The 17,662-nt window shown below is 42.1% G+C and overlaps 1 protein-coding gene across 1 annotated transcript in view; it reads right to left on the bottom strand.

Moving 5' to 3' along the window:
- Nucleotides 1-17,662, bottom strand: part of LOC119727935 (mucin-17-like) — a 115,930-nt gene that overhangs the window by 41,032 nt on the left and 57,236 nt on the right. Inside the window, exons 35-47 of the mRNA XM_038200015.1 lie at nt 16,672-16,914; nt 14,788-15,027; nt 13,341-13,592; nt 12,363-12,608; nt 11,192-11,437; nt 10,427-10,669; nt 8,663-8,917; nt 7,815-8,057; nt 6,403-6,648; nt 5,196-5,447; nt 3,278-3,526; nt 2,543-2,788; nt 1,104-1,343 (exon numbers count right to left, since the gene is read on the bottom strand). Coding sequence (XP_038055943.1) covers nt 1,104-1,343; nt 2,543-2,788; nt 3,278-3,526; nt 5,196-5,447; nt 6,403-6,648; nt 7,815-8,057; nt 8,663-8,917; nt 10,427-10,669; nt 11,192-11,437; nt 12,363-12,608; nt 13,341-13,592; nt 14,788-15,027; nt 16,672-16,914 — 3,201 coding nt within the window. The remainder of the gene's footprint in view (nt 1-1,103; nt 1,344-2,542; nt 2,789-3,277; nt 3,527-5,195; nt 5,448-6,402; nt 6,649-7,814; nt 8,058-8,662; nt 8,918-10,426; nt 10,670-11,191; nt 11,438-12,362; nt 12,609-13,340; nt 13,593-14,787; nt 15,028-16,671; nt 16,915-17,662) is intronic.

The following is a 17,662-nucleotide window of genomic DNA, read 5'->3' as shown; positions in this document are numbered from 1 at the left end:
TCAAACCTCAAGGGAACAAGTTCAAAATCTTTAAGCAGAGCTTTGAGATAAGCAGGGTTGTATATCATTGTTATATTACTAAAGGGAATGGATTCTTTGTTTGACTTAACAGTTGTTTTGAGTTATCAGAGTTTGACTTATTGAGATTTCACTGTATTGGAGAAGCGCCGTTGATTTCACAACCGGCAGATGAAATCCAAAGGACTCTGTGAAAAAAGGCCGATGTGGTTTGGGATGGGAATCATTTGCCCTTGACCATTAAACTGAGGTTTTGCCATGATGACCAACAGCCAGGCATAGGATTCCAAACCCAACCGCAGCCCTTTTAACAACACACAGGATTTTATACAGCTTGCATAACACAGCACTGAAATTGATTAAGACAAGGAACTTGGTCACAGCGTCCAAAAGTGTTGTTGTGAGCAATTGACAATTGTGCAGTGATGCGTGACTGACATTAAATGAAACTCATAGGGGTTTAGGCCAAGGATAAGGAGTAGCTGCACATTCAAAAATTGTCAAAATTGTTTTCATGGTTTTTGTAGTTATTTCAAAAATAGTCAGACGGACACTTTTTTGGAACATACTGTAGAATAACAATCATCAAAACAACAAAACTTTGGGAGAGACTTCCAAAGCAGAACAACTCCCCTTTTCACTGATTGTGGCGTTTTTGTTTTTTGATAATAAGCCATTTGCGAGTTAAATTTGAATAAATCTGGGAACGCTGACTTAATCCAATGCTTTGCACGTTTTAACTTTGCATTCTGTCGTCCAAAGAGACTGTTAATATATATCACATGATTCAGGGCAAGCCTTATGCTAGCAACCCCAGCTCCGGCATGGTCTGGTGTCTTTGTGCCATTCTCACACATTGTGAATAATGTATTGGTGCTGAGCGTCTCTTACGTAACTTAGCAAGAGCTTGCCCCGAATTATGTGATAAGCAACAGTGTCTTTGGTCTGGAGAATTCAAAGCTAAAATGTGCCCAGCATTCTGAGCAAGTCAGTGTACCAGATGTTTTTCAAATGTAAATCCGATAGGGTATAGGTTACTCGCAAATGGCTTATTGTATCAATAGTTAGTTGTCGCTTTGACCTACCAATGACGGTGATGATGAAAGAGCAACTGTGGGAATTCTGCGCAAAATCCATGGCCGTGTAGGTGATAGTGTTCTCTCCGACAATCAAGGGACTACCATTGGCAGGGCTGGCTAGGAGCGAGGTGACAGCCACATTGTCGCTAGCCGTAGCGTCTGTCCAGGTGAGCGTAGCAGTTCCCTTGCTGGGGTCGGTATTCACAGTCATAGCCTCGGGACAAGTCACGACAGGATCTTCCAAGTCTGGACAGAAAAAAAACGCACACAATCTCTATAAAGAGTTTCAAATTCTGAATTCTCTAAAGTCAAACGCAATCAATACTACATCAAATCGGAGGAACAAAAGCTCAGATTTCATCATGGGGCAAATTCACTTTTTTGGAAATTTCTTATTGTATTATTGTTTTGTGATTATTCGACATTTGGCCGGGATTGGCCACGAAAGTCTTTCGACTTATTTCCAGGGGGGTCCCTTGGTGGAATATGTGGAAGGAGTTGCAGTGGGTGGGAGGAAAACACCAGAATGATATTCTAGAGGATAACCAATGGAATCAGGTAGGGACTGAAAACCCAATCCACATGTTGACCTAGGCGGGATTCGAACCTGAGTCACAGCGGTGGAAGGCAAGGAAAATACCGCTATGACAACCTCATTAAATAACACGGCTTGCTTTGTACAGGCTACTTTTAATTGCTATTTTACACCACAAACATCTAAGAACAAGGTTTTGAGAATTTTTTCAAAACACATCATCGCTGTCAAGCAACTTGGATTTTTGCACTCTTCTCACTTGATCATGTTGTGGTCCTAAACACCGCAAAAAAATGAAAGTTCACACTCATTGGAGGGGCTGTAATTTTGAATCTGATGGTCTTACGATGACGTCATTTATATAGACCTTTGGGGAATATTGTTAGCTACATTTTGATACCCCGTTTGCTACCAAAGACTGTAAATCATCCAACATTGACAATGGTTTATGAAAAATGATGCAGTTTGAAAAGCTGAAAATTAAAGAGTACGCAAGTCGAGTGGAAACTGCTGCATGACAATGTCGGACTGCCCGAAACGAACGGCAGAGAATATCAATTGCACCGTGCTGGTATGCATGGCAGCACATGAAATTGAATAACGCGTGCTTTGTTCGGGCACTCCTGTGTAGTCAATAGGGGCCAATGATATACGGGCACGTGTGTTGGCGCTTACCAATTTCTCCTTGTGTATCTCATAAATTGCAACTACATGTATTCAAACTGCATCCTTTTTCAACTTGGACAAATTATAGTCTTTGGTAGCAAGCGGGGTATCAAAATGTAGCTAACAGCATTCCCCAAATGTCTATATAAATGAAGTTACCATAAGACGATCAGATCAAAATTATGACCCCTCCAATGAGTGGGGACTTTCTTTGTTTACGGAGTGCTGTGGTTTGACGACCTACCTCGTACTGTGACCAGGAAGGAGCAGGTGATGACATGACCAACGGCGTCGGAGGCTGTGTAGGTCACGGTCGTCTGACCAATCGGGAATAGATCACCGCTGTTGTGGGAGCCGGGCGAGACCTGGACAGAACCAGAGTTATCCTGAGCCATGGGAGGAGGCCAGGTCACAGAAGCGTTGACTGCTCCGATGGATGGAGTGATGGATGCATCACCTGGGCACGCTGTCCAACTTGGTGGCTCATTGTCTAGGAAGAAATTTTGGAACAAGATGACATAAAGGTAAAGAAACATTGCAGAAATATCGTGAATTGCACGACACATCTAACACAGACTACAAAGACATCGAAAGAATGGAAAACATACGGGAGGAAATTGCCACGTTTTCAATATCCTTGAGGGCCAATTTCAAAATGTGCATAACATATTGCGTATTTGTTCGTTCACAAATGCGCATTTGCCACATTGCCTCGCAACATAGTCGTTGCGACAAAATCAAGAATGTGTAGATAGGCCATGTGAACTGTTGAATGCAAACCTGCCGGACCATTTATGTGCTCCAAGCCTCAGTCTGCCTCACTTTCATTTTTGTTTGTTAATGTGGCTTGCCACTAAACATCAGAGCAGACTGGTATTAAGTTGTAATCAACTTTATTTTATTGCTTTCATTTCTGAAAATGAAGATTTTACTTTGCTTTCAATTTAATATGAAATAATATAAAGCCTATGCCACTCACCAACGACTTCAACTACAAACGTGCACTGGGCTGGGTTGTTAAAGTCTCCGTCGACGAAAACGGTGGTGGTGACGTTGTGTCTTCCCAGGGGGACAGTGTCACCCGACGTGTAAGGGGTTGACTGGGTGTCAAAGGAGGCGCCTTGCGGCTCCACGTCGGGATCATTCCATGTGACTACAGCTGTGGCTACTCCAGTATCTGTTGGCCGCTGGATGTAGACGGGGCAGTTACTCAGGGCCTGAGGGGCATCTATGCAGATTGAAAGAGATAAAACAGAGATAATAATAACAACTAGAGGTCTATGTCTGTTTGTGAACAGAAATAGGGCTTTTTCGTATTTCACGCTTTTCAAAAGTTAATGCTTTGTTTGTCCATGTGCAATCATGTCAAATGATGTTCACTTTCATGTACAAACAATGTTCTCTGATACACGTGCTGCTTTAGCAGCCCAACAATATAATGAAATTTCATGACTAAAATTCTGACTTACGCCTTTATGTGTTTGTAAAAAAAGCATCGTTGATGACGTCATCATGACGTCAGACACTTGCCAAATTTTTTTGCACATAAGTTTGACCTAACATGCCAATTACAAAAAGAATTGTGTAGTTTGCTAACGTTCTGTTAATGAGATATGGCTTATAAAATCAATCAATGACATCGCCTTAATTTTTACCTTTAACACATGCCGATATACCTACATACCATATTTAAACCCTGTGGGACTTCCAATTCTCTAGACATAGGACTTTCAAATATGCACTTTTAAGATGACATCACGTGACCCATGATGACGTCATGATGACGTCACTCTTCGGGACACAACTTTGCTATAGGGACTATGCCTATGCTGACTTTGAATGATGTATGACAAAGATTAATGCCAAAAGTAGCGTGGACAAAAGACGTGTACAAAATCTATAGGATTTGCCAGGGAACAAAAAGAAGAAGAAAGAAATTTAAAAATGAGAACAAAAAGAGAGGCTTTTTCGCAAATGTAAAAGCCAATAAAGAACATTTGTAAAGGTACTCATGGCGCTTGAGGAGAAAGTCAAGTTTAGATTATGTGTTGTGAGAGTAAGCTTGTTTGTACTAGGTGAAATTCCATGTTTGTCTTAAATGTTGTGATGGATGGAGATGATTTGATAGCCAGAGGGAGTTGGTTCCACAGTCAGGCTGACGTTGCAGTAAAGGTGATGATCAAGTGCCCTCTAAAAATCGGACAATATCTAGCAAGACAGCAAGTTCAGAATGCCGAGGTTAAAAAGTACAATGAGATGTCCAAAGAAAAGTGACAAAGGCATGAAATATCTTATGGCCTCCGTGCGTGAACACGCTTTTGGCCAATATTTGAAAGTCCCGTGGAAGGGACACGCCATGTGCGCGTGAAGAATCGAGCACCTATCTAGCAAGACAGCAACTTTGGGATACCGAGGTAAAAAAAGTAAGATGAGATGTCCGAAGAAAATTTAGAAAGGCATGAAATATCTTATGGGCTACGTGCATGAACAGAGAGGGCACTTTTTTACCATATTTGGGACACGCCGCGTACGCGTGCAGAATCGCCCACGTATCCAGCAAGACAGCAAGTTTGGGATACCGAGGTATAAAAGTAAGATGATATGTCCGAACAAATTGACAAAGGCATGAAATATCTTGAGAGCTCCGTGCTTGAACAAGAGAGGGCGTTTTTTGACCATATTCGAGACCTCATGGACAGGACACTCGTCGGGCGCATACTGAAACGCGCACGTACTGCACGAAGAACGCACGACTTGATGAGCGTGCACAAACACCTAGCGTCTTCACGCGAGTGTCAGGTGCCAACTGCATTCGCTTTCGTTCGCTTTCGGGCCGAGTATGAACCGGCCTTACGACTGAACCATTAGGCCAGCTAAGTTTAAGTTCCATTATTTACCTGAGACTGTGACGGTGAAACTGCAGAAGTTGGTATTGCCATTCACATCGGCCACATTGACTGTGACTGTGGTGGGACCACCAAACGGAAATGTGTCGCCTGAGTTATGGGTACTCGACAAGGTTCCTGCGTCTACTCCGACATTGTCGGTGATCTGGAGTGAATTCCAAGTCACCACAGCATCTCGCCCGCTCTCATTCACCAGTTTGATGATCTCAGTCGGACAGTTGGAGAATACCGGCAGCTCTGTGTCTGTAACAGAAATAATATAACGTGATTAACAAACATTAATACAGTGTCTCACCGGATAGTGACAGCCAAGCTTTCGGTGTGATGCACCTTCATCAGGGCAACTGCACTAAACGAACCCTCAAATCCCTGTCTTTTTCATAGCTATAAAAAAATACCACACAAATCTCGAAACATAAGTGGAGAGTACAGTTCATTAGCTTTTCACCAACGAAAAAAATCTTGCCAATCGGGTAAATATTTATTGAGTTATGGCCAATTGAAAATAGGTACTCATTTTTCAATCTGTCCACGGTCTCAATTGTCATTTGTTAGGAATGTAATGGATTTGGGGTGAGGGTAGTTTTGCTTTCTTTGATTTTTAATCTTTCTTTCCTTTCTTGGTTCTTTTTTATTCTTCATTTTTTGCAACAATGGTCATTTATCCTTTTGGAAATAATGGTAGTCCCGAAAAGGACTGTTTGGTTAATTAACTTCTAAGATGTTTACTTTGCTGCTCTGTCTCTGCCCTCTACTTGGTAGCCTTTTTCACAAATCCAAGTTTCAGCCCGTGTTCTTACTGCGGCAGTCAAAATATCAGTCGCCATGGACAAAATGAAAAAGCGGTACCTGTACTCAATTTGCCACAACTCAATAAATATTTACCCGATTGGAAAGATTGTTTCGGTGTTGAAAAGCTAATGAAATATGCTCTCACGATACGTCACTTCGTGGTGCGACAGACGAAGCCTTCCAGTGGTTAACATAAATCAGCGTATCAAATGCTTTCTTAAAAAGTACCCGAATGACTGCAAATTCATTTTTGATATTGTCCACATCAGGGCATTTTAACAAATTTCGCTGGTTCCCGCTCAATCCAGAGTGCAGAAACTCACTTTTTGACCTCATGGTTTTGTAGTTATTTTTTAAAAACAGACAGACGGACACTTTTTCGGGGACTACTTTAGAGTCTACCAACCTATAACCCGTATAGAGAAGCTGCATTGTGCGGTGTTGCCAGCTGAATCTGTAGCCACATAGGTGACTTGATGATCACCGACGTTGATTCTCCCCTGGGATGGGCCAGTAGTCTCCACAGTCCAATTGCCGCTGTTATCACTGATGGCGATCTCATCCCACATGACCAGGGAGTAGTTCTGGCCAGGTTCTGTTTCTCGCTGGAGCTGGACAGTGGGGCAGCCTGTGATCACTGGATCCTCCTCATCTGAAAGTGGTCAAAAATTACTCCAATTGAAGTGTGGGTGATATGTGAGAAACAATTTGAGTCACCTTACATTCTCCAATCCTCTTGTTTACATTACGTGAGTTCATCAAAGCAATGGGGTAACAAAGGAAGTCAGAGATGAGGGTAAAGCTGCCCTCAGGATGACCTTGCGACGACAAAAAGGCATCTATCAAATCACTTTTAATACTGGTCACATATAGTATCAGACTTGTGGATCCTGTGAAAAAACACACTAGATTTCCCAAGCAGTGTTCTGACAAATTCATCCAATGCTCCAAATCATTTGTACAATATCCAGCACCTGATTTCACAAAGCACTGCGACGTGTCGCAACTCGAGTTACGACTTGCAATATGTCGTAACTTGCGACGCGTCAAATAATCCATTTTAAGAAACTTGCGATGTGTTGAAGACATCATAAGTTCCATGACAACGGCTTCAAACACGTGGCAAGTTAGGACGTGTCTAGTAGTCATCGCAAAATATAAGAATAGTCCTTTTCTTAGCCAGTTTTATGCCATAAAAATACATAAAGGAGACTATAATACCAAGACAATGTGTGTAAAGTTGTAAATAGAAAATGCATTGACTTATGAATTAGCCTGGAAAATTGCAGTAGAGATTTCAAAGTAGCTGTACAGTCCACTGAGAGCTTGATTTCCTTTAAAATTGCATCACACGGCCGCCATTTACTTTTACGTTTTAAAAATTTTTGAGAGGAGGTCTGACGACTCTTTGTTGAATATCAGACGACTATTTACTGTATGTGAACTAAATACATAAACAGTCATCGAGTTGTGCTATAAATGCACATACGACACGTCGCACTTACGATGGGTTTTGTGAAATGGAGTGCAGGACGCAGCACAGCTGCGACGCACTGTAGGGATACGACGCGTCACAGCGCTGCGATGCATCGTAAGTTACGATGAGTTTCGTGAATCGGGTGCAGACATGCAAATGAATAGTCCAGAAAAAAAGAAGAAGCTGAAATTCATTGTTTCAAAAGCGTTTCAACTGCAATTGCAAGTCTTCAGTGGCATTAAAGGAAGTAAGGAGAGAGGAAATCAGCCGTGTGATCCAAGGAAGATGCCCGATTGTCGCTGCAAAACACATCAGGGACTGACAGTGGTATGCATCCCTACCTATGATTTCAATCATAAAGATGCACTGCTCCACATTGTCATCAGTGTCGGTTGCAGTGTAGGTGACGAAAGTCACTCCGAGGTAGAATGCAGAGCCTGGGGTTTCACTAGCGACCAGCGTGACCGTGCCTGAGTTATCAATGGCCCCAGGGGAGGCCCAGTCCACTACGGCCGAGTCCATCCCGGAATCTGTGGGCCGAGTGATGTCCGCTGGACACTGCAGGATATGAGGGTTCTCCAGATCTGATCATGAAAAAAAAAAGAAATGAGAAATAGTCTCAAATTTTCTCAATAGAAACTAAGTAACCCATCAGTGCTGTACCGCCCAAAGCCGCCATGCCCGTTACTTTGTGTAGTGTGAATAAACACACACTCACACAAAAATGTTAACCCTTTGAATGTATCAACAATCTTAAAGCACCTTACAATTAGTGCCCTGGTCAACCTGCCATGAGACCACGCGGCAGCCGATATCAGCTCACACTCGGTCATCTAACCCCACAGGCACCCATTCATACTCCTGGGTGGAGAAAGGCAATTGTAGTTGAGTGTCTTGCCCAAGGGCACAAACACCATGCCTTTGGCAGGGTTTGAACCCACGCACCATCATACATGAGTCAAACACCATAACCACTGGACCATGGCATTCTACTACAATGTAATACAGTGTAGCTGCTAATGGTTAAGGTATCAATGGCAGAAACATTTCCTTTAATTAAATATAACAATAGACCAATCTATTAAGCTCCGCCCCATGCTGTTTTTGACCAATCACAGCCGTGATTTAAAGTCTGACATGTGAGAGATTCACGCCATTGCAAGTGTTCCTATTAAACTGACTGGCTTACCAAGTATGGTGACACTGAAGTCACAGGTGCTGACCAGGCCAGCTGCATCGGTTGCAGTATAGGTCACCACGCTGACTCCAAGACCGAATGGCGATCCTGGCTCTGTGGTGACATCCAAGGTGACCGGGTCACCGGAGTTGTCAGTGGCAGTCGGGGGAGTCCAGCTGACGATGGTTGTGGACGTAGTGTTGTCGGAAGGTAGCGTGATGTTCATCGGGCAGTTGGAGATCACTGGTAGTATGGTGTCATCAGACCCTGACGATGGATTGTTTTTCAATGTATCAAAGAAACAACTTCAGAAAGGAGGATAGCTTCAAAATTCACCACAAATTTACAATGACTTCTATTTTATGATTCTATTCACTTAGCTGTATGGGCTCTGTGCGCCAACAAAGAGGGTGCATTTTTACCACTTTTGAGAGCCCTGTGTGCGTACTGTACTCTCCTGGTTTGGGCGTGAAGTACGCACGACTTCCTGAATGTGCCCGAGCTATTAGCCACAGTACCTTTGCGTAAGCGTCAGGCATCGTCGGTGCATGAATACGGTTAGAATTTAACTTGCAATGGTCTCCCAGATTTATACCCACCCCCAACAACTTTGAATCATTTGAAATACGCAGTGGATGGACCGGAACATGTCTAGGTCTCCCCCAACTCTCCTTTTCTGGCCGTTGAAGGGGTTTGAAGCCGTTGCACGGAGCCCCAGCCCATTTCCAACTCTTCAACAAGACTCATGTACAAATCTGCAGTATCTGAATTGTCTAGACTGAAGATTGATGGAGACGTGCAATTCAGTACCATGGAAATCAACTGTGATATCAAATAAAGGGGAAACGGGATAGGTAAAGGGGCTAGGGCTGTCCCGAATATACTGAATACTTGAATATTCGACCATCAACCAAATATTCGAATAGCTTTTTGCCAGTTTCAATATTTGAAATAAAAAAAACTACGACATACACACTCAATGTCCCTCTTGTTTTAGGAAGATACCCATATGTTTTGCACACAACGCCAATCGCAGACATATGCTGGGAATCGCGGACGATATTGCGTTTTTCTGTATTTTTCATGCATGGTATGAATGCCTGAACATGCCCACAGCTGTGAGGTTATATTGTCATAAAGTTGGCAGTTCATCGTTCACATCCTTTTAGAAGGTTAAAGCCCTTTATATTTAAAAAATACTTACTACAAAACACTCCAGTGCCCAAATCTCGATCACCGCAAGCAAATTTTAACTGGCGCACTCTTCGTGCATTTTTTTACTGGCACAGCACAAATTTGCAGCTGGCAGTATCCGACTATTTGGTCAAAAGCAGTTTCGAGTAAACGAATACTAATTATTCAAAAATGGACAGCCCTAAAAGGGTCTCGATTTCGGAACCTTTTAAAAACTTTTTGTCACTTTCACATGTTCACACCTGAATACCTTTAAACAAAGCAGACATCTCAATTCAAAGACAGTTTACCTGTTTTAAGTACACTACATGTAGCGTAGTCACTTTAAGTTTAAAGACATTGCACACACGCAATCAACATGCTGTGACGTATTGTTTTTGTTAACTTCAGATATTGTCACAATGGAGTTAGAACCACATTGGTGGATCGAGTTGGGACAATAAATATGTAGAAACGTTCTTCTGTGTCGCCTTGTTCATTTTGGACCATACAAAACACTACATTTTTAAAGTCAGAGTAGACCTATGACCACAATTTTAAAAAATTAAATCACCATGATGTGAGCTTTAACTTGACACTTACCGACCACGATCACTCGGAAGATGCAAAAGTTGACATTGTTGGCCAAATCCTCAGCGGTGCAGGTGACGTCGTTTGTGCCGATGGAGAAGGACGAGCCCGACGCAACGCTGCAGGTTAATGTATCAAGCCCACTGGCGTAATCCGTGGCATTGACCGTGGTGTAGTTCACAGCCACGCTCCCTTGATGTGTGAAGATGTTGACGGTTATGTCTTCCGGGCACTCTAAGACTGGATCCTCATTGTCTACATGGGATGCAAGAAATTGGTCGAATGGGAAACTGTTCATAAAACTTCAACAAGACCTAGATTGCCAAAGTACAATTTTGTTCACACAGGCATGAACTGTTATACAGGGTGGCCCCCCCCCAAAAAAAAAATGGCGCGCATTGTATGACTGGGAAATGTTGGTTTTAAAATGCCGTTGCCCGCCCCCCCCCAATTATCTCCAGTTTCAGCAGCATGAAATGACTGAGAATATTTCTATTCCCCTGGATGGGATGCTAGTCCATCGCAGGTTAATCCCCAGCTAATGCAGGTACCCATTTCTACTCCTGGGTGGAGAGAGGCAAGTGGGGTCAAAGTGGCTTGCCTAAGGACACAACATATGACCAGCAGCTGGATTCGAACCCCTGACCCTCTGATCATGAATCACGAACCTAACAACCAGGCCACACTCCCTTTGTGACCGCTGAGAGGACACTTGTGCCCTGAGTCTGCATATAAATTTCATAACGTATCCCCCCGAAGAATAGTTTCAAAACCAACCTTGGATCAGTACAGTGAACGAACATTCGGCGACCAATCCCGCGGTATCAGTCACATTGTATGTCACAACAGTTGCACCCAATGGGAAGCTATCTCCTGGCTGGTAGTCTGACTGTTCATTGGCTACCGCCACGTTATCTGTGCCTTGAGGTTCTGACCACGAAGCTACTCCACGATCACTCTGCAGACTTGTTTCACTGGTGACTCCTTGGAAGGGGCAGCCAGTGAATGCAGGAGGTTCATTATCTGGGCGACAAGAGCAGTCATAAGGAGTGGTAAGTACTCAAGAAGGTGATGTCAAATCTTATCAAATGAAGCATGAATAAATCTGTCTTAGCTGAAATGTGGGTGATATGAATTTAAATTCAAACACCATGAATCCTAAGAGACAATTTGCAAGGTTTTATCTTCAAGATCTGTCGACAGGCCCGGATTATCCAATAGGCACAGTAGGCACTACCAAAAAATTGGGGGCCTACGAAAAATTTGGGGGCCTACGAAAAATGTGAGTGCCTGTGAAAATACCACATTGTGCCACAAAACACCCACATCCACACACACAGTTGTGAATTTCTATACGCCCGAGGACAATGCTTTGTGTTTCCTTATGTCCCTGTATTATAACACTCTCCCATTGACTAAGCACATAACCGTACGATCAAGGACCATTTTTAACAAAAGACCCAACGCTCAAGGACTGAAAGGCTCTTTTGTTCTCCCTTTGTGTATCTGTCCTCTATCATAAAGCCATACATGTACACGCTGGTTTGTTTATGGTGTAAATCGAGGATTTCCTTTTGGTCCTCATCATCAATCTTTTGTTCATACTCTAATCTTTTGTTCATACTCTAACTTTGCAACAGCTCCCATGGATTTTGCACACATTTTCCCATTAAAGACGTCCTCGATTTGACTCCTGTCTTTAATTACACAATGACTAATCACATGTGTGTCCTCGATTTACACCATAGAAAAACGGCACACACACGTTTGGGTGGTGCCTAGGGCCTACAGAACACTTAATCCAGCCCTGTCTTTCGAAAGGACTCCAATCCAGAATTCAGGAGAAAACAAACTTTCATCAACCATTATTCTCTTCCATTTCAACTGTTATTTCATGTAATGATTCTTCAAGACCAGGGTTTTAATGCTCACTTGGTTTTGCACCTACCATAGACCTGGACAACAAAGCTGCAGTTGACGGCGTTACCACTGCCATCCTCTGCCGTGTACACCACCACGGTATCTCCGACAGGGAACGCATCACCAACGTCGTAGTTAGAGGTCAGAGTTACACTACCCGAGTTGTCTGAAGCTTGAGGTTCATCCCAGAATGCTCTGGCTGTATCCCGAGTGGGGTCAGTTGGGAACCTAGGAAGGTTCATGGGACAGCCAGTGATGACTGGTGGCTGCACGTCTGTGGGATGACAAAGACAAGAAAATAAATCGTCTTGGCTTGAAGATAAAGCTTCTTACATGATTTCCAGCCATTTGTGGAGTGCCATGGCCTAGTGGTCTGGGGCATTGAATTTGTGGTCTGCAGGTTGTGGGTTCGAGCCCAGCCTGGACTATGACACTTCTACACCTAATATGGGTAGAGGCATGATTAATGCCTTGCAGTGGACTAGTATCCTATCCCAACCCTATTCATACTGTGAAGAGACCAACCCTAGTGTTGGTCAACCCAAATGTAGCTTTTGTTTGTGCAGCTGTTGGGAGGGAGAAGAGTAAAATGAAAGTTCAGAGAATTTGTAGAAAATACAAAGATGAAAACCAGGGTTAGAGAGGAATGTATTCCCTCCACCCTAAACTTTGTAAATGTGACAGGATTCCATGAAATCAGCGCTTGATATTAAAGCATACCCTGCAACTCAAATTGATATATCAGTCAGTTTGACATATTAATGCGTACAGACATTTTGTAGGTGAAAAGGTTCACTCGTAAAAATTTAAAAAGTTGATTTGTAATAACGAAAAGAAAAGCTTATCACTCAAAAGTAGCTTTAGCAACTTCCGATTCATTTTGTTAGGTGAGGTCAATTTGACAAATCAATGCAGGCAAATTAAAAATTGGACGTAAAATGTGTAACTCAAACACACGTCCAACTTTACGCAAACGAATGAAAAGTCAGACAGGATTCGAGCTTACCATTTACAAAGATGTTGAACTGACAAGTAGCCATATTATCAGCAGCATCGTAGGCTGTGTACGTAACCAGGTGACTGCCAATGCCAAAGACACTGCCTGGTTCATGAGTTACATCCAATCGAACCACGCCAACGTTGTCAGTCACCACAGGTTGAGTCCAGTTGACCATGATGGTGAAGTTGACGAAACTCTCCAGTGGTTCATTGAGTGTGATATCAGATGGACAGAAATCAAAGACGGGATCTTCGTTGTCTGGGAGCAGAAGTGAATCAAGATTCATAAAGAAATCAATTTGAGGGGTTTATTATCCTTACAGCAGACACTAAATTGCAAAGGACGCAGCTACCACGTGGTCAAGCCTAAGGCAAGTCAAGTCACCTTAGGCAGCAACCATACAACCCACGTCTTACCAGAGTGCATCAAAAGTGTTGATTTTGCGAAGAACAAAACCGGAGAATAACCCTTGTGGCACAGGAGAGAATCAATTAACAACTCTAGTCATATATGACTCGAGCCGGGAATCGAACCCGGGACATGACGGTGAGAGGCGAGTGCTTTATGCACTGCATCCCCCATGTCAAACATGTGATTCAAATACTGTTGAAAAAATATTGACCACCATTGGTAGCACTGACTGCTGACAGTAATGTAACACAATCTAAACACTTGGCACAATGCATTATGACTTTATAGTGTTATTGTCGATAAAAAAAAATGTGCATCGATAAAAAAAAATGTGCAAATGATTGCACATCACTTACATGAGCACAAGTCATTAACTTTTTGCCTCGTATCCAATTCTTATTAATTTAACGTGGCATGGATCATTGGTCATTTGAGCATTTGTTTCATTTGAAGCAACAAAAGCATTCAAAATCTAAAGACAGGTGCTTAACAACTAACCTGATGAAATTTCAGCCCAGTGAATGCTGTATATTCTAAGCAAACAATATTCTAGAATCTTGATTTCAATTCAAAAGTTGCAGAGTCATGTTTTGAATTGGGCCTGAAATCAGCTTCTGGGACACGTTCTCATTCAGCTGATTGCAGCTACGCAATGTCACGCACTCAGTGAACCAATGAATAATAGCAACCGCATGTGCGTGTGTGTCGTGTCAACACTTGTGCGCACCCATTCACGGATTGGCAGAATTACAAACCAAAATTGAAACTTCCAAAAATGCGTCACTTGACGCATCTTTAAAAATTGTCTTCCTTTATTAATTTCTTCAAAATGACTGCATGCCGAAATTAAAGAATAATTTCACAGGGAGTTTAGTGCCATTACTATATTAAAACCAAGTAAGATTTCAACAGTTTCATCAGTTACTTTTTGGATAGCTGCAAATGATTTACTCTACCTTTAAAGCAAACTGTACAGAAATATATGCTGAAGCCATGCAAACTGCAAGGTTTAAACAAAATGACAATAAAATGAGCCAAGTACCTGATACCAAGACTGCAAATGAGCAGGTTTCGGTGTTGTCCGAGGGATCAGTGGCGATACACATGACATTCTGCACTCCAACTTGGAAGTTGGTTGCCGAGGCTGGGGTGCATGACACTGTCCACTCCCCACTATTGTCAGCAGCAGTCGTGACAAATGTCACATTAGCGACACTCCGTTGAGGGTCTGTGTCGGTTACAATGGCTGGATCGGGACAAGTAATAGTTGGAGGCTCCATGTCTGTGAAAATAAGAACAGGACAGGAGTGCATTAAAAGGGCACATTCGGTCAGATTTTTGCATAAATTTCCAAAGGTCTGGGTCGAAGGAAATCCACAAAATGTCTTCCATTTACGGAGCAATACTTGGAAACCATGTTTGTTTACGTCTGACACAACAGCGATACATTTGGCCTTGTCTACACATATTTCAAGCATTAGATTTTGTGCAAGACTGTAAGCCAGAGATAGTCTGAGTATCATCTGTTATCCACGGAGCCAAGTCCTGTATAACGTCTGATATGTCTAGACATGCAGATATATGCAAGCCGCGCCACGGAGTCGAATTTACTAAATCTCGACGTCATTTCATTCATAAATCAGGACTAAATGGTTTAATTGGTCAATTCGAATGCAGTGTTTTGTAATACAACAACAGCCGGATGTGATATCATGTAACATGATACAGAGCGCATGACACATTTTTTTTTTATCCATTGTCTATGATATGCAACAGGTGAGTGACCGAAGACCCGATATAGAAAGAGCCCGCTAATTGGTCAAAATCTAGGATGTCATGGCTATTACATAGACTAAGCCAGAGACTGGCCCTTCAGAAAATGTTTACGATTCACTGTGAGACATTAGGTATCGTGCTGGCTTCAGGATTATAATAATAATAATAATAACGGCAATTTATACCGTGCCGGTATCCGCCATAAATGACACTCATGGCGCAATACAAAAATTATATCCAATCAGAAATAACAAACAATTAAATTTAACTAAAACAAGAATATTCTGAGTGATCTGAAACAAATAGGTCTTCAGGGCCACCTTAAATTCAGAAAGCGATGAATGGCGAGGGGTAGTTTGTTCCAAAGATGAGGACCTGCGTAAGAAAATGATCGATCACCCCAAGATTTGGGAGTGTGAGGGATTTGAAACACATTTAAACAAAATACGTGTGTTGGAAATGAGGACTAGCATTTCAATGGATCGATTTTTCAGGACCAAAAGTTTGTGCTCGGAAAGTCCTTACACGATAACAATTATTACACGATAACGGCAAATTTGTTAGGTATAATCTTGTGAACATTTGGTGTTCTTTTTTATTGATCTTTCCAGCTATTATCACTTTATGGTAAGTGCATTTTCCAGCCTAATTTTCTCCTGAAAATGCTCCTTTAATGAAAATGCGTGCATTTCAAAATATAGAAAATGAAAAAGAGCAATAATTTACCAGTGAACAAAACTGACATGTTAGGCTCTAAAGAAACGCATATTTCCATGACATATGTGAGCTGTTCTGGCAAAATGAGACGGAACTCAGCTCATCGTAGAAAAAAAGCATTTTTAAAGAAAAACAATTGGCATCTTTCAATTCCATAACTACAAATCTCGAAACTTTAAAAACCTCTTTCTCAATTTTAACTTTTTGATGCATCGATAAATGTGAATTTCAAACAGTCATTACTTGTCGACGGAATGTCCGATTGAGGCGCAACAAGAAGTATTGTAAGGAGAATTTTGTTCTCTTTTCTGATACTTGCAAATCCTCATTTGGACCTCTGCCCAGTTCTGTCTCATTAGGCCATAATGTCTCACATATCTCAAACCTAAATAAGAATTGTAACAACTTGGGAAATTAAGAATGAAAGACATACCTTCAACTGTCACCACAAAAAAGCAGGAACCTTTATTCCCTGATGTGTCGGTCACGTTGTACTCAACGTCTGTGTCACCAATTGGGAATAAGTGCCCAGGCTGGTAGTTGGAGTTATATTCCTGAACTGCATCGTTGTCCATCGGAATGACAGGCGGCCATGACACATTGGCGGTGTTCTGCTGTGGGTCGGTTTGAAATGTCAACGAAGCCGGGCACGGCTCAAAGTAGGGATCCTCGTTGTCTGAAAGACAAGAACATTTGGTTGGAAAGGACACCGACTGAATTCTGCAACAACTTGGCAGAAATCTCCTCAAAATTCTAAGAATGCACAATAAACCATTCCACTCCTCTACTAAGTTTTTTGCACTTACACTTTTGCGCTTTACTTTTTGCAATACGTGAAACCTTGCTATAATGAACACTGCTATTACGAACATTTGGTCATAACCGGAGTTGCTGACTCGAGTCATGTGACTTGGACTCGAGTCGGACTCGAGTCGCTATTTTTGTGACTTGTGACTTGACTTGTAAATACCAGCTTTGACTTGTGACTTGACTTGGACTTGCAAACAATGACTTGTGACTTGACTTGGGCTTGCAAAAAATGACTTGTTACCAACCCAAGTCAGACGCTAAATCCAGTAAAATTAATAGTTCCCACTAGTTTCAAAAGTTTTCAATAAGACTGTCACAACAAACTACACAGTTTTTAATGACCAAGTCTCTTGCTTAATGTAATGGTTGAACAAACTTTGAAAGGAACCTTTCATGAAAAGAAAGCAGGCCTTTGTCAATTGCATGTAAAATACCGGATAGCCTAACCCATTGGTAGGCGTTTAGTATACATGAAAATTGAACAATAAAGTGTTAGTATACTACATGTAATCGAGTGAGTGAAGTCTTTTTTTCATGTCATCTCAACATTTATTTCTACAATGTAAAGTAAATTTATTAAAGTATACAAAGGGCTAATATCCGACAGATATGTG

The sequence above is a fragment of the Patiria miniata genome, unplaced genomic scaffold (assembly GCF_015706575.1).
Source record: "Patiria miniata isolate m_02_andy unplaced genomic scaffold, ASM1570657v1 HiC_scaffold_20, whole genome shotgun sequence".
Lineage (NCBI taxonomy): Eukaryota > Metazoa > Echinodermata > Asteroidea > Valvatida > Asterinidae > Patiria > Patiria miniata.
The sequence above is the reverse complement of the archived record's forward strand: the minus strand, read 5'-3'. Positions and strand labels throughout refer to the sequence as shown.